Source organism: Melanostigma gelatinosum, assembly GCF_949748355.1.
Source record: "Melanostigma gelatinosum genome assembly, chromosome: 14".
NCBI lineage: Eukaryota > Metazoa > Chordata > Actinopteri > Perciformes > Zoarcidae > Melanostigma > Melanostigma gelatinosum.
This window is the reverse complement of record NC_136647.1, coordinates 9,876,770-9,900,504: the sequence shown is the minus strand read 5'-3', so window position 1 is coordinate 9,900,504 and position 23,735 is coordinate 9,876,770. Positions and strand designations below refer to the sequence as shown.

At 40.0% G+C, this 23,735-nt stretch overlaps 3 protein-coding genes across 6 annotated transcripts; 1 reads left to right on the top strand and 2 right to left on the bottom strand.

Moving 5' to 3' along the window:
• Positions 1-373: 373 nt before the first annotated feature.
• rpl23a (ribosomal protein L23a) lies at positions 374-2,255 on the top strand. Its single transcript, XM_079282980.1, has 5 exons — positions 374-434; positions 1,068-1,248; positions 1,458-1,634; positions 1,890-1,959; positions 2,193-2,255. The coding sequence occupies exons 1-5, from the start codon at positions 410-412 to the stop codon at positions 2,205-2,207; spliced, it is 468 nt and encodes a 155-aa protein (XP_079139106.1). The 5' UTR covers positions 374-409; the 3' UTR covers positions 2,208-2,255.
• Positions 2,256-2,920: 665 nt separating this feature from the next.
• Positions 2,921-10,785, bottom strand: birc2 (baculoviral IAP repeat containing 2). 2 transcript variants are annotated; one of them, XM_079283154.1, is made up of 13 exons: positions 10,725-10,785; positions 8,797-9,728; positions 8,436-8,716; positions 7,941-8,243; positions 7,530-7,818; positions 6,841-6,940; positions 6,636-6,714; positions 6,489-6,537; positions 6,097-6,357; positions 5,873-5,971; positions 5,502-5,657; positions 4,951-4,992; positions 2,921-4,779 (listed from the first exon to the last, which is right to left on the bottom strand). In XM_079283154.1, exons 2-13 carry the CDS (start codon positions 8,888-8,890, stop codon positions 4,586-4,588), a joined length of 1,947 nt encoding a protein of 648 aa, XP_079139280.1. In that variant the 5' UTR covers positions 8,891-9,728; positions 10,725-10,785; the 3' UTR covers positions 2,921-4,585. The 2 variants fall into 2 exon arrangements, with proteins under 2 accessions (XP_079139280.1, XP_079139281.1); XM_079283155.1 differs by having other exon boundaries at positions 2,923-4,779; positions 6,115-6,357.
• Positions 10,786-12,120: 1,335 nt separating this feature from the next.
• LOC306787600 (transcriptional coactivator YAP1-like) lies at positions 12,121-21,858 on the bottom strand. Of its 3 annotated transcripts, none has more exons than XM_079282788.1 (9): positions 21,827-21,858; positions 21,296-21,538; positions 19,530-19,729; positions 18,687-18,841; positions 17,292-17,393; positions 16,957-17,057; positions 16,609-16,727; positions 16,170-16,270; positions 12,121-15,224 (listed from the first exon to the last, which is right to left on the bottom strand). In XM_079282788.1, the coding sequence occupies exons 2-9, from the start codon at positions 21,497-21,499 to the stop codon at positions 15,043-15,045; spliced, it is 1,164 nt and encodes a 387-aa protein (XP_079138914.1). In that variant the 5' UTR covers positions 21,500-21,538; positions 21,827-21,858; the 3' UTR covers positions 12,121-15,042. The 3 variants fall into 3 exon arrangements, with proteins under 3 accessions (XP_079138914.1, XP_079138913.1, XP_079138915.1); XM_079282787.1 differs by lacking the exon at positions 21,827-21,858 and adding an exon at positions 21,652-21,792; XM_079282789.1 differs by lacking the exons at positions 17,292-17,393; positions 21,827-21,858 and adding an exon at positions 21,652-21,792.
• Positions 21,859-23,735: the final 1,877 nt, after the last annotated feature.

The window sequence follows — 23,735 nt, the reverse complement described above, 5'->3', positions numbered from 1 at the left end:
AAGCTCAACATACCCAAAGCAACACATTGTGTGCATATGTTGAACTACAGTATTACAGTGCCATACTAACAAATAACAAATATAAGCTAACAAAGCCTTCCTGATTTAACATAACCAAATGTGTTCTATTCAAACGGCTCTTGAAATAACTATTCAAAACAATTTCCAAAAACATTTCTAGACATACATTTTCTGAAAACTATTATTAGTTCAAAGAAAATATATTTTTTTGTTCATCTATCTTCAATACTTTCTGATAAACTCTGACATGGCCCCATCTACTGTTACAGTGAATCTATGAGGTGGATGAATTCAGTGCAGCCGTCTCAACTATCGCGATACATTTGATGTGAGATCTCGCCCATGCATTATACTGCAGGAAACCCCGTTTAGCCTTCCTTTCCTCAACATGGCACCGAAGGTGAAGAAGGAAGGTTTGTCAATCTTATGATTTTGAATGAATTATTCGTATAATTTACACTAATATCGCATCTAAAATACGGTAGATGTCCCCGAAATGCGTGGATAAACTGACGATGATGTATATAATCTCAGGATATTGCTCGCAACTGTCTAAATAAGTAGATAACACTGACTCTCCCCGGCATGTATCCTAGAACGTGATGCTAAGCTAGTGCTAGCTTTGACTGCTCACGAACGCGGTTTATTTACAGCCATTACTCTCTCCTCATTTCTTTCTTCAGTCTGTCACGTGCACGGATAGCTAAATAAATCTGTGTAACATGTCTTAGTAGCCGTAGCTATTATGTAATGCGTTAGGGTCTTAGCTATTTGTGTGGTGTTAGCATTAGCCTCGCCCTAGCGGTGTTACTAACGTAAGCTACACGTGATTGTTAACCGCGGCCGTTTAAGTTGCTGATGAAATGGAAGAACCAGAGACAATGTCTTAATCGTTGGCCGTTTCGTTAGTTGTAGATTATAGAGGTTCTGTAACGTAACATATTGGGGGGTGTTTGGCGTTAGTGCTAGCCATGTGTCAGAGGAGCAAATTGGAGGAGCACCAACGGCTGAACAAAAGTTTAACACATATAATTTCTCGTTTCAAGCTGTCCCGGTCAAGACTGAGGCCAAGTCAAAGGCCCTGAAGGCCAAAAAGGCTGTGCTCAAGGGTGTCCACAGCCAGAGGAAGAAGAAGATCAGGACTTCTCCCACCTTCCGTCGCCCTAAAACCCTTCGTCTGCGCAGGCAGCCCAAGTATCCCCGCAAGAGTGCTCCTCGCAGGAACAAGTGAGTTACAGTGACTGCATGCTGCTGAAAAACGCAGGTGTTGAACCTGGTGCATATGAATAAGTATGATTCGAGCTTTATAAACAACTGATGCACCTAACACAAACGTACATGATTTTACAATATTAAAGAGCATGTGGGTATGTTATGTAATAAACGTGTCGATTTTAAGGCTTATTGGTCTAATGTATGTTTTTTCACCCCTGCAGGTTGGATCATTATGCCATCATAAAGTTCCCGTTGACAACAGAGTCCGCCATGAAGAAGATTGAGGACAACAACACACTTGTATTCATCGTGGATGTCAAGGCAAACAAACACCAGATTAAACACGCGGTCAAGAAGCTGTACGACATCGACGTCGCCAAAGTCAACACACTCATCAGGTAGAAAATCTTAACCCAGACTGGGGTGATGACACTATTGTGTACTCCGATGTAATATTCTGTTCATAATTAAAGCCATATCAGTGTTATATTGGCATTACCTTTCCAGACAGAACATGTGGTGTTTTTAATATAATTTATGATCTGAATTTTAGTTTTAAATGTGGTCAACAACATAGGTCCACAAATGTCTTGTTGTCCATTGTTAATGTAGACTTTATAGCATAGATTTAACTCACCCCTTTCATTGTCCAGGCCTGATGGTGAGAAGAAGGCATACGTTCGTCTCGCACCAGATTACGATGCGTTGGATGTTGCAAACAAGGTGAGTCAATAATTCAACAGGGTAAATGTTGTGAGCTTTGAAAGCTAGTTAAAGTCAACATAATGGTTGCATTTGCTTTCTCAAGCTGTGAATCCTGTGCAAGTGATGTAAACTTTTATATGTCTGAATGTCAATGATGCATTCAAAGGAACCGCTGATGCCAGAGACTGCAGATACAGATGTATTCCCTCTGTTGATGAAACAGAGTAATTCATGTCCACTTTCCTCTACAGATTGGCATCATCTAAACTGGCTGAACAAACTTGTGGGAGAATAAATATTTGTATAAACTACAACTGATTCAGTGTCTGTGTTTGTCTTGTCTTCACCCATGGATAAATACTGTACCATTACGAGTCAGTTATTTACAATTAACATTATTCAGGACATGTAAGATTTGTCAGCTGTGTTTGATATTGTCTGAAAACCTCCATCTTCATCCATCAATGGGTATATTGTTTACTAAGTGCACCTATCGGTGCTTCCATTCAGATTCAGACCTTAAACTGTAGCCATGATCATTTATGTATTGGACTTTTCCAACAACACCTATCATTTTTGGTCTTCCACACTAAACATACAGGTGCAATGCTATTCTATAAAATGGTATTAAGGAAAAAAAAATATATATATTGAACGAGAATCAAAGTACTGTTAAGTAACTAACAGGTACAGTAGACCTACTTTAAGCATGTTGCCAATTTCTGGTGTGCAAGCTTGGGTATCACCAGATGTTACTAAGACTGAGAAAATTGACCTGTACATGTTAACTTTGACTAAAGAGCATCAGAATATAGCTGTCCCAAAAAAAAGTCAACATGTCAGAAGTCATAGTATACGTTATTTAACAATGTTAGGGAGGAGTTGCATTTATAGTCTTAGTTACAAACGGCCCTTTGAGAGCAACTGTAATGTTGATGTGGCCCAGAGTGAAAATTAATGACACCACTGCACTATACTATGACTTTTTTCAACATGCTATCCTATGGCTTAATGTGAGAGGGAGACTCACCATTAAAACAGACATCCAGAAGAGTGAGAAAATGATAAGGACCTGTGGAAAGAGGAGAGCACAGGTGGCAGAATTTTCACCCACAGAGTAGGGAGTGGACCACACTGGCAGATATTGCAACTTGAGAATTGGACAGTTTAGCCACAGCAAGTGCTGCAACTCAACCACAGACTAATCCTTGTACTCATCGACTTCCTCACAATAGAGTATGTGCAAGTACTGTTAAACAGTAATTTACAGGTACATCAGACTGTTTTAAATGGAGCACAGTTTAATTGTTCTGATGATCACAAATTAAATAACTAACTTTAGACCGCTTAACGCCAATTTCTGGTGTGAAAAATGTAGGATGTTACTGAGACTAGTACACGTTAACTTACTAAAGGAAACCAGACTAATACAATAGGGTATGAAGTAATTAACAAAAGCCACTTTAATTTGATCGTTGGATTTTTGTACAGAAAGTGAGAATATGCCTTACAATTATATATGTATATTAAAGTTGGCAAAGTTCATAAAGTTTTGACAATCCTGAGTCAGTCAGAGCTGGTCCACCAGACTTTCAAAGGAATCATGTTTGTATAATACACTCTTGTGCCATTTGAAATAATAAATTCATGTGTTGAGAAAATAAGTGCATGTATAAATGTATGTCTTATGTAATGAGTTAAACACAGTTTATTGCATTGAACATTGATGAGATTTTTCATACATTTTCCATATTGTGAGATTTACTGAAAACATACCAATTAACAATACGATACTGGTTTTTGATAAATTACCCAGTTGTACAAATACAATTTTATATCATAAAGATGAAATAATGTTCCATTATCAAATCAGATATTAAAATGAGACTTGTACTGAACATTCAAATCAACTGCATTCTTACAACTCCTTCAGATAAATCATAACACAAGTTATCCATCTTCATCGCCCGGTTGGGTTGAAAGTGAGCGAGAGAGAGAGAGAGAGAGAGAGAGAGAGAGAGAGACACAGCGGATGCTAACTTAGATTTTTTTCTGACCTATAGCAGACAAATCATTAACCGTTAATTTACAAGATTAGTACTCTGCATGCAGCGGAGCTCCGGTTAGATAGCCTAACAAGCTGCAAAGATAACCATGCACAGATGCTGCGGTAAGATAGCCTAACACGCTGCAAAGATAACGATGCACAAACAGGTAAAATCCCTCATTGACAGCTGCAGTGTCTATCCAGCAGATCGCTCGTCCAGTAGAGTTAGCGGTCACATTGCGTGCATTGTCATAGTCTCCATTGCATCAATTAGTTTAGCTTGTCATCTGTGTGTCTTGGTCGAAAGTATCATTGTCGGTTAAGGGTTAAAGGGTTAATTATGAATATCCCTAAGAAAGAGAGAGAAACAGACAACCAGAAAAGAGAACTAATAATAGTATAAGTGAATATAATGGAATGACAACAACAATAGTAGAAATATGACCACTACTACTAACATCAATGGATAGAATAGCAGTAATAATATAAATGTAATTTTTATGTCACTATGGTACCATGTTATGTCGGTCAGCTGTATATAAACCTACATCATATTGCGTACATTCAATCACATCGTTGTGGCCTGCAGGATCCTGGCTATGAGAGGAAGGTTCGGACCGTGCCTTTAACCAGGCCTCTGCAGATTGGGCACTTTCGCAGCGATGGCGCGCACTCTTTGCACACCACCAGATGTCCACATGGGATGAAGACAATGTTGACTTCTTTGTCCATACACACCTTGCAGGTACGCTCCTCCTGCAGGCGTCGCAGCTGCTCCTCCATGGGGAGGTCTGCAAGGAAATAGATTCATTAGTCCTGAAAATCAAACATGTTAGTTCATTCCTTCTAGTCTTATACACAGTCTATCGCTACAGTAAAAGTCTAAATTGAAAATAGAAGTGACAAAATGTTTCACAGTTAAAACAATTAAACTGGCATGATGGTAAGTTCTGTCTTAATACCTGAAAGATCTTGGCTTGGTGACGCAGCTTCGTTTGATTGTGCTGAAAATGTGAAAGACAATATGTGGTTAGCTCAAGCTTTGTTTAGTGCACAGTCAGTGTTCCTCATTGATTAGCTAGACTGTGGCAGCCCGCAAAATTCTTCTCTGTCTCTGTTCCCATTTAAAATAATATATTCATGGTAGGTCTGTATCATTGGATTGTAATTATTAAGGCATCAGTGTTCATCACTTTATTGTTACAGCTGGTAAAGATGGTGTATACTACTTCATAATACATTATAGTGTATTAGTTGTTTTATATTTTGTATTAAAAATCGGAATCTGCAAAGTAGCGTAACTAGTAATTCATAGTGTCAAATAAATGTGAACTTTGCACTTCTTAAGCTTTCAGACTTCTTATAATTTGAAGTGCTGATAGTTACACAGAGCCTCAGCTTTGCTAAATTCCCCTTCATAGCAAGTATACCAAATGTTTTTTGAGTGCAGTTTGAGCATGTTCCTCTCTGTGACGAGTACAAACATAAAAGTGTTGCGGTGGGAAAGACGTACCCATGAGATCTCTGAGCAGGTGGACGTCGTTTTTCTGGATCCAGTTGCGAAAGACCTCTGCTGCAGCGTTCCCCTTGGTGAGGACGAGCTCTATGAGCCTGGCGGTCTGCTGCTGGGCCGACGTCTGGGCCTTCAGACCGCCGTACTCCTCGATAGCTGCAGGTTCACAGGGGACCGTTACTCACAATAAGAGCTTTATGAACTCTGAATTTATGCACTTGAAATGTTTAGTTCTGATCAGAAATAATTCAATCTCGTAGCTGTGGAAAAACTAAACCATGCATCAAAAGTCACTAATTAACTGTCCTTTCTACTAGTGGGGTGACAAAACATTTAAAAGCTGTGGTAACACTTAAAATACAGAAACTTACATAAAACATTTTGCTCTCTCAAATGCTCCAGCACCGGCTCCACACTCTTCAGGCGCTGGATCAACGGCGCCTGGTGTCTCTTCACAAAGGTGAAACCATCTGAAACAAAAAGGAGAAAACAAAGTCATTAATTCAAAAGTTCACTGGCCAGAGAGCAACCGATGGCGCAACACTGGAATTCTTGGTTGTTCATTTTCACGGACACATTGCAGAGACGTCCATACTTTCACCGTCAGCTGTACCTGATGCCATCGCCTCTGCCACCATCTCTCGCTCCTCCTCCCTTTTCTGGTCCTCGGCACTCAGCAGGTCTAGGACCAGTTCCTGGACTGTTCTGTAGTTCTCTCCGCTGGTCAGGATCTTGCTTTGGACCGTTTGCTTGACGAGATTGCGCTCGAAGCCCATTTCTAAAGCAGACTTAATCACGGGGGTGTTCATCATGACGGCGTCCTCGGATCGCTCCTCTCCTGGCCCGAGGTGAACCACTAAGAGGAGGAGGGTGTTTTAAAACGTCAGGCCGGGTCACATGACTTCCCAACTTTGTTTTTATCCTATCAGGAGAAACGTCTGACTGTACAGAGTCCAGAGATCCACTTTCCAAAAATACATTTCTCACCAGGTGGATCCACAAACTCTCTGGAGCTGCTGTCTCCATTTGGTAAAAGCTTTTGGGGAGAAAAAAAAAGCAAAAAAAAAAGCATTTATTATTATTTTCCGTGCCAAAAGCATGAACCAATAACTTGTTATGCTGCTCTCTGCTGACCTGCTCAAACAGCCGAGGGAAGCGAGCCTGAATCTGGTGAACAAACTCTTGTCCCTTCTCCTGGAGCAAATATTCACACCTGCGATTAACCAGAGATACAAGAACACAAACATATAAAACCATCTAATACACACGTAAAAAAAGACTATCAGAATATTTGTCAAAACAGAGTTAAACATAAAAACATTTAAACGGCAGTGTTTACCTAGGGAACCATTTAGCATGTTCCACCCATGGATCATCTCCCGACTCCCAGCACCGCAGGCCTCCATCGCAGCAGAAACACTTGACGTCGTCGTTACGGCCTTGTGGGCAAACAAAGAGCTTTCAGTGCGACGAACGGTGTTCAGGGGGTTTCGTAGAAAGAGTAAAACTTTGTTGTTCTTATGAAAATGACTGGTTGAAACCAATCTGAATAAAGGTTTGTTTCTCATCTTTTACTTCCTCTTTGGTTTGAAACCTTTTGGAGTAAACTGATCAAATTTGAATGCTATATTTAGTACTAACATGTTTATAACCAGTTGTCCCTAAAATGATTTCATTCAGGACTTTCCAGCTCAAGTAAAAAATTACAAATACAAATTCTGATAGATACCTGTCTGTAGTGGAAACCCCCCAAAACATGGGGGGAAAAAACTCTTGCTGGTATTAAAACTGTGACAATGAAGGGGAATAAATTATTTCATTCCAACCTTTCTTCTGCAAGTTATCAGTCATTTCCGTGTAAGACATTTGAAATGACAGCTTTAAGATTAATAACATAAAACTTTAGCTTTCATTTAGAGTTTTGGCCACCTGATGAACACAAGTCCAACATTCCCCCTCCTGCTAGCCGCTACATGCTTCTCATCAGCGTACGGTCTGATAAGCTTGTCTCTTTGATATTGTCCGTACCAACATAGTAGAAGCCAGCTTTAGCCAGCTGGTCGGGCCTGACGGGGATACGAGAAGGCCAGTTGACAAAAGTGAGCAGCCTCTCGTCGCTCTGCTGCATGACCGGGTTCGACACGTTACTGAGGGCCGCGGCTCCTGAGGACAGTTGAGAAGTTACTCCTCCAGACGACGCCGCCGCCACTCCAGCCAGCGGCACGTTGTCGGCTCTGTCGCCGCGCGCAAATCGGCAGTTTGGATAATGCCTCTGGTGCTCTGATACGGCTCGGTCACCTGGCTCCCAGTTACTCAACTGCAAATACAAACAAACACCTGTCAACACCATTTCATAAATTCAAAGATTAAAAGGAAGATATAACAAAATCTCTTTCGCCATTTGCTTCCACAGCTGGGTTCATGCTCCTGTGATCGTACCTGTCCACCACAGCTGAAGCAGGCCACTCGGTCGCCCTGGACCAGGTAGTAAAAGCCGGCCTTGGCGAGCTCGGCGGGAGTTATGATGGAGATCGTCCAGGGGTGGAATGTGTCCAGGCGGTCCTGCTCTCTGCGCATGCTGGGGTTGTGGCATGTCGGTCTCTGGTGCGACATGTCCTCCACGCCGCGAGAGGTGAGTGGGCTGGAGGGCAGTGGAGCAGAGAAGCCCATATTTAGGTAGCCGACGGGCTCTTCACCTTGGCTTGCGGTCGGGTTAGGAGCTGCTGGGCCTGGACCAGAAAGCTTGAAGAAGAAAGATGCAAAAAATTGAAGGCAAAAAGGAAACTACTCTCGGCAAAAAAATGTCAGATGGAGTGGATGAATTCTAAACTACTTTCAGATTCCTCAAAAACAAAACTATTCCACAACATAGGGGCAGCTTTCTTCTATAAAGCATATCTCTTATTTATTTTAAGGAAATTCCAGAGATCTTACTGGTATGGCTGGGGCAATGCGGAGAGGGGAGAAGGCGGAGTGCGAGGAGGAGAGCAGATTGGCTGTGGACGGGAGGCTCTGGATGAAGGAGCAGGAAGAAGAGAGCTGTCTGTGCTTCTCTGTGGGACAGTCTCCGGCCTGCCAGCCCTCCGCCGTCACGTTGCACCGGAAACACTGCACCCGGTCACCCACGCCGGTGTAGACCCAACCCGCCCTCGCCAAAGTGCGCTCCGTGACTCCCGAAGCGGGGAATCGAGCAAAGGTGGAAATGCGGAAGAGCTCTGTGGAAGAAAACATCATATTGACACATTTCCTTAAGCACATACACAAAAACGAAAAAAAGAATAAAAGAAACTAGTACCTGAGGAGTTGTCATACTGCAGGTCAGGAGGAGGCCCGTTGCGACACAAACCCAACAAAAACGGGTTGGTTTTGAGTTGAACAAGAGTTTCCATTTTTTTTTAAATTTAAGTTTAAGAAATGTTGGGGCAAAAGAGATGTCCTTCCAAGGGAGAGGGGTTTGAGAAAACCCAAGGTCTCAGCTTCTCACACATACACACTCACTCATACTGCAACAGAAAACAGTTAAATAGACTCGGGGGGGTAGTGGAGGAGGAGCTAAACTACCGAACCAGAGAAGAGATAGTAAAAAAGAAAGTACCCGTCCAGCGACCACCATCCTCACAGTATTGGATACAAACTGCATGACATGTCCCTGGATATGTTTGTCATTAATTATCCTGAAACATCCAAACCCCTACATGTAGCCTGAGGCTCTACTTCACCTGTACCTAGTAGAGAGTACCACCTCTGAGCATTTAACTGCTGAAACCTCAATATTTCTTCTTCAGTTAGAGTCCCAGTGGATGTACAGTACCTCCAACCAAACACAGCCTGTGCAGTAAAAAAGGACGGGATATTTTAAAAAGCAGAGTTAAAATGCATCCTCAAATCAATTATCAGAATATTACACTGCGATCACATCAACCAGGATCAGTATACACTGTATTAGATTGAATATTCAGATCAGACATGTCTAATATATAATGCAGCCATTTAAACTTCAACATGTGGTTTGTGATTATTTGTACAAACATTATAAACTAAATAAATCAAGCACGCACACACACAGACCAAGGGATATGTGCTCTCAAACCCCTCCCCCCGTCTCGGACATCCCCTTTGTAGGTGTCTAAGTAGCCATAATCGAATCCTTAAAAAATAATAAGAAAAATGTAATCCTTCTTTGGTAAGGATTATGGATGTTCCTCTTTAGTTCAGTAATTGCAGGACCTGTAGAAATAAAGAAAAAACAAAGAGAAAAACGTTGGATTGTGTTTTAATCACTTCAAGCCATAGTCTGCATATCTTTTACAAATTTATAGACATAAAACAAGGTTCATCTTCACAATTAGCAGTGCTATGATCAAAGCAAGTAGGGATTCAACAATTACTTCATCAATAAATCTTAGATGATTTTCAGTTGACAATATACTCTGTAAAATATCAGAAAATAGGGAAAAATGTGTAACAAGGTTGTTTAGTCCGAGCAACTGTTCAAAAGCTTGATACGCAAGCAATACGTAACGTTATCTAGAGAAGCTAAAAACACAAACTGTTTGGCAATTTTGCTTTACAAATAACTTTAATGAATTGTCATACATTAGACTTAGAGGAATACTCCTTTGACTTTCATAAAGTCACATGAGACAGATTCTTAAGAAAATAATATCCTTATCACTACATCCTACATTTCCGATAATGCAACCAAAATATAATATAATATGTGTTTGCTCTCAAGTTTTTAAGGCAGACTTTCTGTTATAAATGTCTAGTCTCCAAAAGCCCAAATCAAGATGACGTGGTCAGGGTTTCCCTCAGACTTTAACGCTGCTGCGTATTTTTCCCAGCAGGCTTTGCTCGGTACTTTCCTAGGTGAGGTTATTCACACTTCCTGTTTCTGGTTAAATGTCTTTAGCTGACATTAACTTAGCTACGACAATTTAGGAGGACATTGGATTGACTTAACATTTGTTTCAGCGGTTAAGCTTCATTTAAAACATACAATTAGCAGTCAGTTGCCGAATGACATTCAACGCCCAACATAAACCAGATTGATGACATCAACGGACATTAGCTTGCTACAGCTAGCGTTTGCTAACGCGAATAACTATTGAACTTTAGCTGCCGATACTCATTAAAATTAAACAGTTTGGATTGAGTGACACAGACACTAGAGACATTAGATAATGCCGCGCAGGTCTTATCCTAGTCGTATGACACACTCACCGTTTCGTTGTTCACGCGGTCCGGAAAGTCCCAGCGTCGAGCGAGCGTCTCGTTAAAGACGTCACGCCTCCCTCTACTTCCGGTTATCGGTGAAATGAAAACTGAACAAAAAAAATAATATTTGGTTAATTATCCAGAGCCCGACCGGATTCTGTCAGCGTGCCATGGGGCAAACCCAAAACAGTCCATATGTTCAGATGAATTACATAACGTCACATACATCAAACAGAAACAGCATGACAGTAATGATTATATCGTTACATCTACAGCAATTATTCCACACACCAAGGAAGCTATTTTATCAATGAATAACATGAAATAGCTTACTATAGAAAACTGAGACCAACATTGAAACTGTTCATGACATGCCCATATATTTCGTAAAGATGTGTGGATTTATTGAGCAACGTCTGTGTAATGATCTTTATATTATTCATAAACATTTATCTTATGTGATCATCAAGTTATGAACTTGTTCATTTAGTTTTATGTTAATAAGAAATCAAAGAACACCTACATTTGTTGTGTAAAATCACAATAAACAATTCAAGCAACCTGCAAAAAGCTTTAAAACTCCAATTGTATACAAAAATGTATCTCAGGCCTGTGTGAACATAGACAGATGTGAACATCATAATTTCCCTACAAATATTAGTGGTGGTGGAAGAAGTACTGATCTTTTACTTAAGTAAATGTAGCTAAAGTATCTCAAAAATGAGTAAATGTACTTAGATACTTTCCACCACTGGACATGTTTTATACCTACTATGTACTGTAGGTATTAAATTAAAAAAAAAACTACAACAAAAAATGTAAAGAGATATTTGTATGTGTTACACACAAAGCTAACACTGATCATATTCATATAAATTATAGTATATTAACTACAGAAACAACAATACTATTCTGTCTTTCACTTAAGCTATCAAAGAATATCAAAGCTAAAATAATGGTACAAGGAATAGACAGCATACTTACATAAAAGCCTTGTTGAAGACAAGTCAGACGGTAATGAGTCACGTAAAAGGCATTATTATGTGATATATCCACTGTAGTTCCCCTAAGTTCCTGTCATAGCCACTCCCCACTGACGTGACAACCTCATAGTGCATTTCACTGACCTTTGCATACCACATGATCTACATTCAAAAATGGCTTGTATGAATTGTCTTAACCTATACCAGAAAGGTATCACAATACCCTGTCCATTTAATTAGCACCTGTACTTCAAGGAAGACAGTGTTTAAATAAGACAACACTAATCTGCAGTAGCTGCCACTTCCTGCCATACCCATCTGACGTCAATGAAGCTAAATGAACAAATTGTGTAGTCATCAAGGTGTAGTTTTACTACCACACAGCAGACAATCCACACTATAAACTACTATTTGCCAGGTGTATTTGAATTTTTATTAAACAGAAACTCCTTTAAAATGATTACAGTGAGAGTAAGAAGAAATATATTTATATAAAGCACATGCATACAATGGTAAAAAATAAAAACAAGTCTGATTGCCTCCAAACTCTGTAAATAGGATAATAAACATCATTATAATGTAACATACATAGCAAGTGTCATGCATGCTAAGATAAATAAAAGGCTAGGTAGTGTGTTGCATTGTGTGTATGAACAGTAAGTTGCTCTCGGCCCATGGTACTTTAATTTAGAAAAGATCAGGTGACTTGGCACTTTATTTGGGGGTGTTGTGAATAAAGTCTTTACCTCTAAATTATGTATATATATAAAAAGGAAGCTGGTTAGAAGGCAGGCTCTCACCAATAATTAACAGCTTAAAATTTAGATAAAATATGAACACACTGCAGAAACAACCCAGCAGATAAAAATAGATTATATACTTATTATATAGTGTAACTAACACATTAAAGAGATCCCCATATGCCAAGAACACAGCATCCACAATTAGTAGGTTGCTTTTGTGAAGAGGTACGACAGGGTTCTTTGACTTATCCTCTGACTCTCCCAATGAAATCCACAATATTTTCTTCGTTCCCACTTACAAAACAGCTCTTTAAGAGAGGACAACTTGAGCCACAGACGGAGGATATTATAACTCTATAGAGTGGTAGCAGACTAATACCTTCATGGCACCGACAGGATTATTTTAAAAGTATTCTACCAGTGATTTTGCATGTTTTAGTGCATTTACAACAAATCATGCATATTTATATCACTGCTAAGTGTTTCGCAATCCATGTTGATCTGCTTTAGAAACTTTAATGTGTTTCTTCTATTATTCCAGGCATCTAATTTATATGTGCCCATTAAATAGAGAAAATCTGTTGGGCAATCAATTACCAGATGACCTTTAAATTAGTTAGTGTTGTACATAATTATGAAGAGATTGACGGGATTTGAGTTGTTTTTGTGATATTCACTTTTTGACCCATTAATGGGTGAAAATAAAAGATTGTATTCACTGTAGAATATTCTGAATAGAGTAATGTTGTCGTGTATTTATGGACATTTACATTTCCCTTGCAACTAAGAGTGATGCTAAATTGTGTTTTTTAAGAAAGGAAAAACATTTTGGAAATAAATGGGAAGATGATTTGTAGTTAAGGAGCTAAAATGAATAAAAACTCGACTGAGACGGTTACTGGTTGAATGACTTTCTGTGAGAAAAACAAACCTATGATGCCACTGAATGAATATATGTTTAAGATGTGAAGAAAAGAAAATGATTTGGAATGTATTTAGCCAATAGTGGGAAAAGAGGGAAAAAGAATAAATAGAATATTTTTCATTTGTGGTCCAGGGGCCAGTTTAGAAGCTACTGAGAGCTAAACTCTCTGCTGCACTCTAAGGAGAGATAACATCCAGGCCATGATGGCAACTCTGCGGCATAATTTCTTAAACAATGGGCGGACATAATAACAACATCACGACTGTACAATATCATGCAATCCAAGAAAACAAACCTCCAATAAATACTACCTTTGTGAAGCTTATATTCAATGCTGGAGGGAAAAAAATGACTGGAACACTTAACAATAAAATGCAATCCAATCCAATAACAAAAAACGAAGTCAGTATTAACAAAACCTGGGTATTAGTAACCTCAAAAAGAGCCATTTCATAGCAAGGCTGTTGCAGGGTTTTCCGTAGTGTTTTAGCGTGGAGTTGTAGTGTAATTAACACACTTCTATGAAATAAAACTCAATAGGAAAAGTGTGGCTGTAGTTGTCCATTCACTAAATAGATCAGGATGTGACATGATTAGAGTTTCCTGGGGAAACCCTGTATTGTGTTGGATTGCATTAGACTGAAAGTGTTTCACTGTAGACATCCTCTTTACATTCCTTTCTGTAAAAAAGGTTCTTAAATACACATTTTATTTTAGTTTTAGTACCCAAAGTTATTTCTCTGACTGTGAAGGGCTTTGACAGGCTTTCATTTGTTAGGAAAGAAGTCTCCACTGTGACCAAAGACAAAGCTTAACCTCCTTAACTTAAATACGAAAAACTTCAAAGATATTCCACACAGACTTATAAGTGACTCTGATGAGGGTTTTAATACTGTTTTTTGGCTTCTGAGCATTTCAACTGAAAACTCTTGTTAGTGTTCTACTGGCTCTCCACAAGGGTGCGTCCTCTACCCCTGATGTTTCTGTGTAGCAGTGGTACGTGGCTGTGGTTAGCTTTGATTCTTTTGAGAAGAGGTTTGGGGTTTTGCAACCAATGTAGTGTTAATCCAGACAATTTCATTAATTCATATTTTGCTCTTAGTCCTGACGCTTCTTAAGACGATATGTTTTGGACAACTACGAGCATTAAACTCCCAAATTACAGGCTGCTTAGAGGTAGTAGCACGAGATGTTGTTCTTTTAGGCCACACGCTGTACGAGACAACAGAGGCCGATGTGGATATGATATCTTTTAAACGACTTCTATGTTATTTGAACATTCATTTAACTGCTACATCCAGACTTCATGAACCTGACAATGTGTTTTTAAAAAGATTGCTGCAAACGCCAATACCCAAGTCGAGATCGTAAAATAAATCTGAGGTCAATGACGAGAAAGAAAGGAGTGTTGTGATAATATGGATGCTCGGTCATGCATCTGTAAAACTGAGCCCAAAAAGATTAGAACGCCAGCAGCTTACCACCTTCTGCGAGAGTCAGGTTTTCTCATTCCTCAGGGAGCGAGCAGTGTTGGGGATCCATCATTCAGCAGTAGCATATTCTCTCAGTAACGTTGTTCTGTACCACTATTAAAGCCAATGATTCTCCAGAATTCTCAGTCTTGTCATGAAGATTTGATGTCAAACCATATTTGGGGCTGTGGCTGAGTGTGTCTATAGCCAGGTGAGCAGGGTGTCTCTGTCCATGTGCGACCCAGAGAGAACGGTCTCCATGTCCATCAGAAGGTCTGAACTGAGACCCTCGGGGATGCAAGGCATGAGCTCCTCACCCTCAGACATCGGGAGCACAGACATCGACTCCTGTACGGTCATCGAGGAGGTCTCGCCGGAGTCACCTGGAAGAAGTCAGAGAAGAAGAGCTGTGTTGATCATCAGTGAGCTGGGAGGAATTTGAGAATTTGGATGGGCATTTTCTTTAATGCAGCTGCACCTGGACCAGTTTAGTTTGTTTCTCGCAGGAAGTGTGTACGTACACAAATAAAATGCACAATTCATACTTTCCATCTTCCGTTTCTGTTTTATATACAAAAAAAATAATCAAAACAAAGAAATAAGCAGGGGAGCCTCTGAATGCACAACAATGTAATACGCCAAATGTGTGCACAAATACAAATAAATAAAAAGGAAATACATAAATAAGCATCATCACGGCATCATTTGGAGGATACTTGTAGAAGAGAGCAAAGCTCGAAAGTGTTGCAATTCAAAGTAGCTGGCAGTCAAAGCCTTTTTCTGTGTTCTTTATGCCATTAAATGTGTGTATTTGTGCATGTAATTAGCATATTAACGGTTCACGCTTCTCTACATTCAACAGCTCCTCTCTATTTTTCTTTGTATTACTACCGACTCACTGGGGTTATGGTTTTTGTTGATTCAAATATAAATAATCTCATATTACTCTGTATAGTCTTTAGAAAGGTTACTACCATTGCTCTTTTAAAAAAAAATGACAACCAATGTCTAAAGAAGGCCATAGTTCTTAGTTCTAAGATACATCATATAAAGTATAACAGCTAAATAAGGCATTATCACTGGCTACATTTGTGACACATTTACTCTATGATCCCAAAATAAACCGCTTCCCATTGGTTGCAATGTATATTTAGATCAACAGATGTCATATCTGCACACTGTGTTCATCATTACCTTGGCTTAGGTTAAAATAAACATGTTTATAAATGGTGATGGGATTTTCCACTTTGCCACTGTGGGAACCGCGGTACCATCTTTCTGACTTTGGTGTGTGTATGTGTGTGTGTGTGTGTGTGTCCGTGTGTTACCAGTGTCCATGTGATCCACAGAGCTCAACATGTGGTCCGATGAGCGGGGTAAGCTGCTGACGCTCAGACCGCTGTCAGTGCTCTCGTTGCGAGAGTGAGCGCTGCACAAAAGCACACACACAAACATTCCTTTATATCCGATTGCCATCCGTTACAAAACTGGAATGAGTCATAACATAATAAATCCAACATGTAAAAACTCCTTGCAGCGAGATTAATAGATCATTCTGGTAACATTCTGGAAGTGACCAATTTTTTTGATTAATTTACTCAGGAAAAGTAGCTTATTAATGGTATTTCTACACTATTACTGCTTTTACTTTAAGCACAAGTCATGAATACATGAATTTGGTATCCTCATGACAACAGCTCTGTGATAATTATTATTACAATAAAGGAGATCTACAGTGCGTGAAAACAATAGTAAACATGAACTCACCCATTAAGTGTGGGTTCGTGGTTGGAGGCTCTGATCCTGACGTCCAGAGAAGGAACAAGTGTCTGTGCGTTCCTGTCATGGTCCATCCCACCAGGCATCTGGTTCCTTCCTCCTGCCTCCTACAACACAGACACACATACAGACATACATGTTTAATCTAGTTTAAAACTCCAGCTCGGTTCACATGAAACAATGGTTTAACCTGAGCTCAATATGCAGCCTAATACAACCAGATATCTCATGATATTACAAGAAATAACTTGTAAGACAGCTTGTGCTGAGCGATTTAAAATGAAATGAGAGTTTTTTTGTCGGCACGTCCAAGTACAGTTTTATTTAACCTCTGACCTGTGTGATTTGCGGAGGGAGGCCTTGTTTGCATCTGAGCCGTTCCTTTTCCTGCCTTTGCTGCAGTGCCAAGCCGAGGATGCCAGGGTTCATCTTCTGGGCTGGAACATGAAATTCACAGGAAAAGAACATTTTGACAATTAAGTAAATAGTTCCACGAGTTGAACGATTTCATCAATGACAAATATGAAGAGAGCATGTCAAAACTTTGCGATTTTTCTTATTTCCGTTGCCAAACAGCAACTTGTGATGGTGGACATTGGAACAAAAATAGCTTCTCACTGACAAACTAGAATTGTCAATTTCAGGAGACACAAATTTGATAGTAGTGCTACCTAGACGCGGGTCGACCCATGCGGTGGTCTTATTTATGTGATCGATGTAGAACACCTCTCCATCTGCAGACACAGCCTTCTCCCAGCCTTCAGGCAGTGGACCTGAACAGCAGTGAGAGTACACAGTGAGAAGGCAAATGGTGGATGGAGAGCATGTTGAGTGTTGAGAGTAGAAAAATTAAAATCTGGCCCACGCCCTTCCATGTCTGCGTAGCTTCTAGTTTATAGAGGTTTTATAAATAGAAGTGAAGGTTAGAGGGTAAACAGCGACAGTATAGTATGTCATGTAGAGAAAAAAAAGAAGCAATAATGTACTATTCTATCTTGCCTGAATGCAGTGGGAGATTGTAAAAACACTAAAGTAAATCAGTATGAAGTATGCAATACTGCTCTTCGTGGGAAAAAAAGAGGGAGAGTCTTAAAAGGGTCCATTCAGCCAAATCAAAATACAAATATTCGACAGCAACACCTCTTTACAGAACCACTATCCCCATTATTCTGGACAATGCACTGATTATTTTGTATTAGTAATTAATTACACACATTATGGAATGTTTGCTGTTGATTATTTCTCCATTAGGAATTTAAAAGTTTCCTCGTTGTTTTTCTCAGACAGTGTTTCCTTGTTGAGCTGCAGGAGAGGGACAGCAATAAAAAGAGGGAATTTGGCCCTAAAACGACTAACATTGAAGGATATCCTTGTTTTGGCTAATTTGGACAGCTGACGCCTCATTTTAGCTTCAGATAAGGTTTTGAATACGTATTTGCACAAAAGAATGACTGCGGGTTTAAACACTCATCACTTATATTGGAAGCACATTAGTAAGGGATCTACTAATATCAAGTATGAACAGGAGGAATCATTACATTTAAAAAACCCTGTTTCGATGTCGGCATCCGATTATTGTTTCAAGACAGTGAACCATCATTAAAGATGCTGACCATGTGATTGTATCATGTCTGTCTTCTCACATTTCTTTTCAGCTGTCTATTGTTTCTGTTTTATAAAAGAAAAACATGGAGATAAATTAAGAAAATGTGTTTTTGTAATTTGGGTAAACCGGCCCTTTAAAAAATGTGACATGAATAGAGTTCATTAAAAGATAAGATTAGTCGAACAAGCTATGAAACCTGCATCTCAATAAGAAAAACCTGTATGAATAGAGTATCATCTCTCATGTTATAGCAGTTTCCATCATCAGGGTCTTTAAGGCTTTAATCTACAGAATGTATTTGATAATTCCCACCAAAGTCACCAGAGACATAGATGTAGAAACCAAAAGAGAAATCCCGAAGAAATCTCACCCAGAAAAGACCTGGCCCACTGTTGATGGAGCTGAACGACATGAAAAGCGGGTCTGTGCTGAGAGGTTGGAGGAACAAGCAGAGTGATACCTGTCTCTGGGTTGATGTTTTGTGGTTGCGTAGTGGGTGCTGGGTTGCTGAGGGAGTGGGCGTGGACCGGAGTGCCAGAGATGGGATGCTGAACTGCAGCCGACTGAAGCTGCGAAAGTCGAGGGTCGTGCCAAGTAGTTGTCTTATCCAGGTGACTGCAAACACACAACAAGTCTCAACGTATCTGTTAAACACCTGCAGCATGATGGATAATAACCGTGAGGCACATTTTAACATCTGACCTGCTTTACCTGTACTACCAGCAGCCTTTGACAGGTGTGTGAGCTGTCATGCTACGTGCTCTGATGAATGAAAGTGGCTGAAACCACACGGATTGCAAAACTAGTTGGAACATTTGCTGTTTGCATGCAACTGATTAGTTTGACTCCTGGTTATAACTGCACTGATGCAGTTTAACTTTACTTGTAATTATATTCTCTCTGCAGCAAAATATTCAAGGAGGATATTTTCTGTAATAGAACTGAATTCCACAAAAAAAAATTTTAAATAAAAGATCTAAAGAAACTTCTTCTGGTGCATTTAAAATAGATTTATTGAAGGAATGATTGGTTGATTCAATCTGTTTGACGAACTAGATAACATTGCGATCATTTAGCATGCAAAAATGCAGAAACTTGCTTCTCTCAGCTTCTGAAATGTGAAGATTTACAGCTTTTGTCCACAACTTTCTGACCATTTATACTAAGAATGATCATTAGTTACAGCCATGCACAGGTTGAGAGCAGGTGTAGAAATGTAGAAGAGTCATTCTGAATAGAAACCTTTCAAGTACCCTGCAGTGCGACAGATCAAACACACCGACAACCAGAGGTTAGGCCTTACTTAAGGAAGTATCGTTGGCCAGTAGGCGTTTTGGCCATTTCCCAACCGTGGGGGAGTGGCACGTCGTCAGGTATGATTGGTGCCGCCGCTACATCTGCTGCTTGAGTGGAGAGTGAGTTGACTGGAAGGGAGGCAGGGGAGGAATGGGCGCGGACATGATGAGGCGTGAGGGAGCCACACACACCTCCATCGGAACTGGCCTGACGAGAAAGAATCAGGGTTAACGACTTCCACGACAAGCAGCAATCAGAAAACTGAAACCAGCAAGAAGAAAAGGTTTGAATGGTAACCAGAGAGAGCCAAGCTGCAAAAACAAACGCTTAGAGGAAGAACTGGGAAACTGTCTTCTTTACTTTAGAATATGTTATTTCTTCCACCAAGAAGTTTTCACTGTTTAGACTGTTGGTTTTGTGATAATTGAGTTGATAAAATTTCAGAAATTATGATATTTGAGCCCAATCTACAAATCAAAGAACAAGACTCAAGGGCTGTTGGCTGATCATGAAACAAATAAACCATTTAACGTGACATATAAAGTGGTCGGAAAGGCAGCTTTGTTTGTAACGGGCAGTTGGGAGTATAGGTAAAACTTAGTGAGACCCATTTATATGCCAATTCATAACTATAAGCTCTGAAGAGTTGGTTTGTTGGGGAGCACTCTTTATCAGAAACACCTTAAGACATGGCCAGCCAACAGCTGATTAAACTATTTTATCGAAAGTAATTTGAGTATTTGAGGCAATATCGGGCATATTTGACAGTTTGCTGCTTGAACGGTTGGTGCATCCGTCAATAAAACAACAGAAGAGTTAACTGTGGCCTTACAAACACAAAACAATATGCCCAAATCAGGGAAACTGAAACTGAATAGAGTAACAGGGGTCGAAGATTAACCCACACTCAAACATCCACAATGTATTTTAGCCTCAACAAAAATACGGAATTGGTGGAAATTCACACGCAGTGATAAAACAAATACAAAACTATCCAGTGAAGCAGCCCTGCAGGAAATGTTGCTGCCGTGGAACTTGTAATGTTCACTGAGGACAGACGGATTAGAGCTTTAATATGGATTATTGTCATTATCGGCTAATCTCTTGATCATGTTTTAGTCTATGAAAAGTCAGTAAGAATGTCCGTCACAATTTCCTTAAAAAACAGGGACGATAAAGCAGGGGAGAGCAGAAAATTATTATTATTTAAGAAGCCAGAACCAAAAACAACTGAAACTATTTTCATGAAATGATTATGCTGGAACTCTGGAGAATGCTGGAGATGTGTGGATCTGATGCTTGTCGTTGTCATACATGATAGTAAATTAAATACATTTGGGTTTTGGACTGTTGGTCGATTAAAAGCAGACCTCACCTTGGCTGTGGGAACTTGTACAGGGCAGTATTTTCTCCACTATTTCATAAACTAAACCCCCCAAAAAACTAAACAATTTAGAAAAGAATCTGCAGATTAAGCAATCACAAAAATAACAGCCCCAATTTAAGCGGTTATCAAATTCAGGACTTCATTCATTGATATCTTGTCCCTGGTGAACAAAATAGGAATTAAAAATGAGCCTGTATTTATACTTTTTTTTTTTGCAACACCACCGATACAAAGCAGGTAGTGTTTGATTGCGTTAGAGAGGATTTCTGTTCCTCTGGTGTGTATTGCAGGACTATTGTACTCCATGCAGTTGATGTATGTGGTCTGGACACACGAGTGTTTGCTCTGTAAACCAGCACGGTGCAGTTAGCAGCAGTTATTAATACTTGTCTGGAGTGGCCTCGAGAATCCGGCTGCCTGAAGAAGGAGTCCGGCAGATTCCTCATCCTCATGGGCAGAGAGGACGGCTGTCTGACCGACTTGCTGGGGTTCATCACGGCGCTGAAGAGGGCCTCCAGCTCCGTCTGCGAGTCCCCGCGGACGTGCACGATCTGCTGCCCGACCGGAGGCGCGCTGCGGTGCGCGTCCATGTCGCCAAAGTTTGGTGTCGAAACAAATCTGTCGAAAAGCTCAAACACACAAACAAACAGAAAAATAAACGCCAGACTCGTTAATACTAGATGCGCCTGAGTGCTGCAGTTATGATCGGATTTGTTTACACTTTGAACCCCCCCCCCCACACCATTTGAACTTATGTGTCCTTGTCTGTTTCAAACTGTTACATCTCGGAAGTTAATCAGCTGTGAAACGAAGCTCGATCGTCGGGTAAACAAGTCGAAGGAGCGCAAGTTAAAGCAGTGATCGCTGACAAAAATCAATCTCAACAGCGTACAACACGTTACATGCCTCCCACATACCTTCAAGCAGCCAGACCGTTTCCCCCTCTCTCTCTCTCTCTCTCTCTCTCTCTCTCTCTCTCTCTCCCCCCCCCCTCTCTCTCTCCGTATTCCTGCAGGGAAAATAAACTGGAGAAATCACAGCCTGGGAAACACTCAGAACGGACACCGATTTCCGATGCAAACGTTTAATCTAAACGTCCTCTCAAGTGAAATAAAACAAACGAGTTGGAGAAAAGTGATTCCAGCCAGACCTCCAAACTTTTTTCACATCCACTGTTGAGTCCAGATTCATGTGATAGTGCTGAGGGGCGGGGTTGCAGGGTTTAAAGCTGCCGCAGTATAGTTGCAGGGGAAATATTTGACTCCGAGCAGACATAAACCATCAACACAAGGCTTTGAACACATGTTTATTGTTGTTTTATTTACAGCTCCAACTGTGTCGAACGTGTCACTTTTAGCCCTGAAAATGCGCAAAAATCGGTGATATTAGAACTAATAGTCTTTGCTGTAATCTCGCTCTCAACAGTTTCCAGTTAGTGCGGTTTTCTCCCGCTGAAGGAAAGAGGCAGAGAGCCAAGTGTAGACAGAGGTGGCAAGAGAAAGCCCAAGATGATACACTGAGAGGACAAATGAGGCTTGGAGTATTTTTTTTGGTCTGGTTTTGGGGGGTTGGGGAGGGGAGATTGGGAAGTTACACTGAGAAAACATCCGCCCCTGATGAGGCCAACTCAGCCAGAGCCTGTTTGTGAATGCAGTCACGCAGCCACACAGTGTCCTGCCCTCTAGTGGAAAACATGCACAGTGAGCCGGAGCTCAGCTGGCCAACAGATTGAATTCAAGAAAAAATACATGTCTGCCTGGACTGGTGTTATTATCCACTATGCATCCAACAACTCATTCAATTATTAAGTCATTGTACGCCCCCAGAGTTAATATAGATAAGCAGACATGGAAGATTTTACAATTGGTAATAAAACAACATACAAAATGATGCACATCTAGATTATTTACATCTGAATGGACGTTGCAGCCATAACAGCTTTCAGTATTGGGTTTACATATTTAACATGCTTCAATGCAGGGTTGGGGTAAACTGATACAGAATATATGGGCATACAGTAAATATGCACACAATGTTCATTCTCACTACACACTTTGTATGTTGTTTTGTTTTTGTATGGATCATAGTAACATCCCTTCATCCCTGTGTCATTCTTCACATTTACTTATCTTTTTACTGTTTATCTCTATATGTGCTGCTGTTTGCATCTGGTAAACAGCCTGCTGTTGTTCTTATATGCAAATTCAATCTAATCTAAACTGAAATGCTGTCAAACTGTGTGGGATGAAACAATTTGAACAAGCTGCTTGAAGGGAAATATAAGGAAAAAAACAAATGTTCAGGAATTAAAAGATATTATACTTTTAAATCTTTATTTGATATGTATTTAGATTTCACTGGTTTAATATTTGTAAATCAACTTGTCAAGTGTTATGATTTGCATGCCTCTCTGGGGTTTCGTGTAATTTTGCAAACCTGAATCGTCTGCGCGCTTAACATTTAAAATGTTGTGTTTTGTGTTGAATGCAGCTACACCAATACATTTTAATGCAGTTTATTCTGTGTGAAGTTAAAAAAATATATATATATTTTCCTCTCAACAAAGGAATTCTTCTTGTTCCCCTTCTGACACAGTAAGACATGTTTTTTTAATACGTAATGTTCAGCCATCATTGATAAGACAATATGTACTATTCTCTCCGAAATTATCATTAATTTCTGTGTGTGAAGAATTCAGAGGCACCACATGAAAAAAGATCAACATACATTACAATTGTAATGTAATACAAACCAAAGCGCAGCAGATGGCACTGTCCTACTTTAACACGTGTGAAGCTTATTTTGTTTTTCATTACTTTCATAATG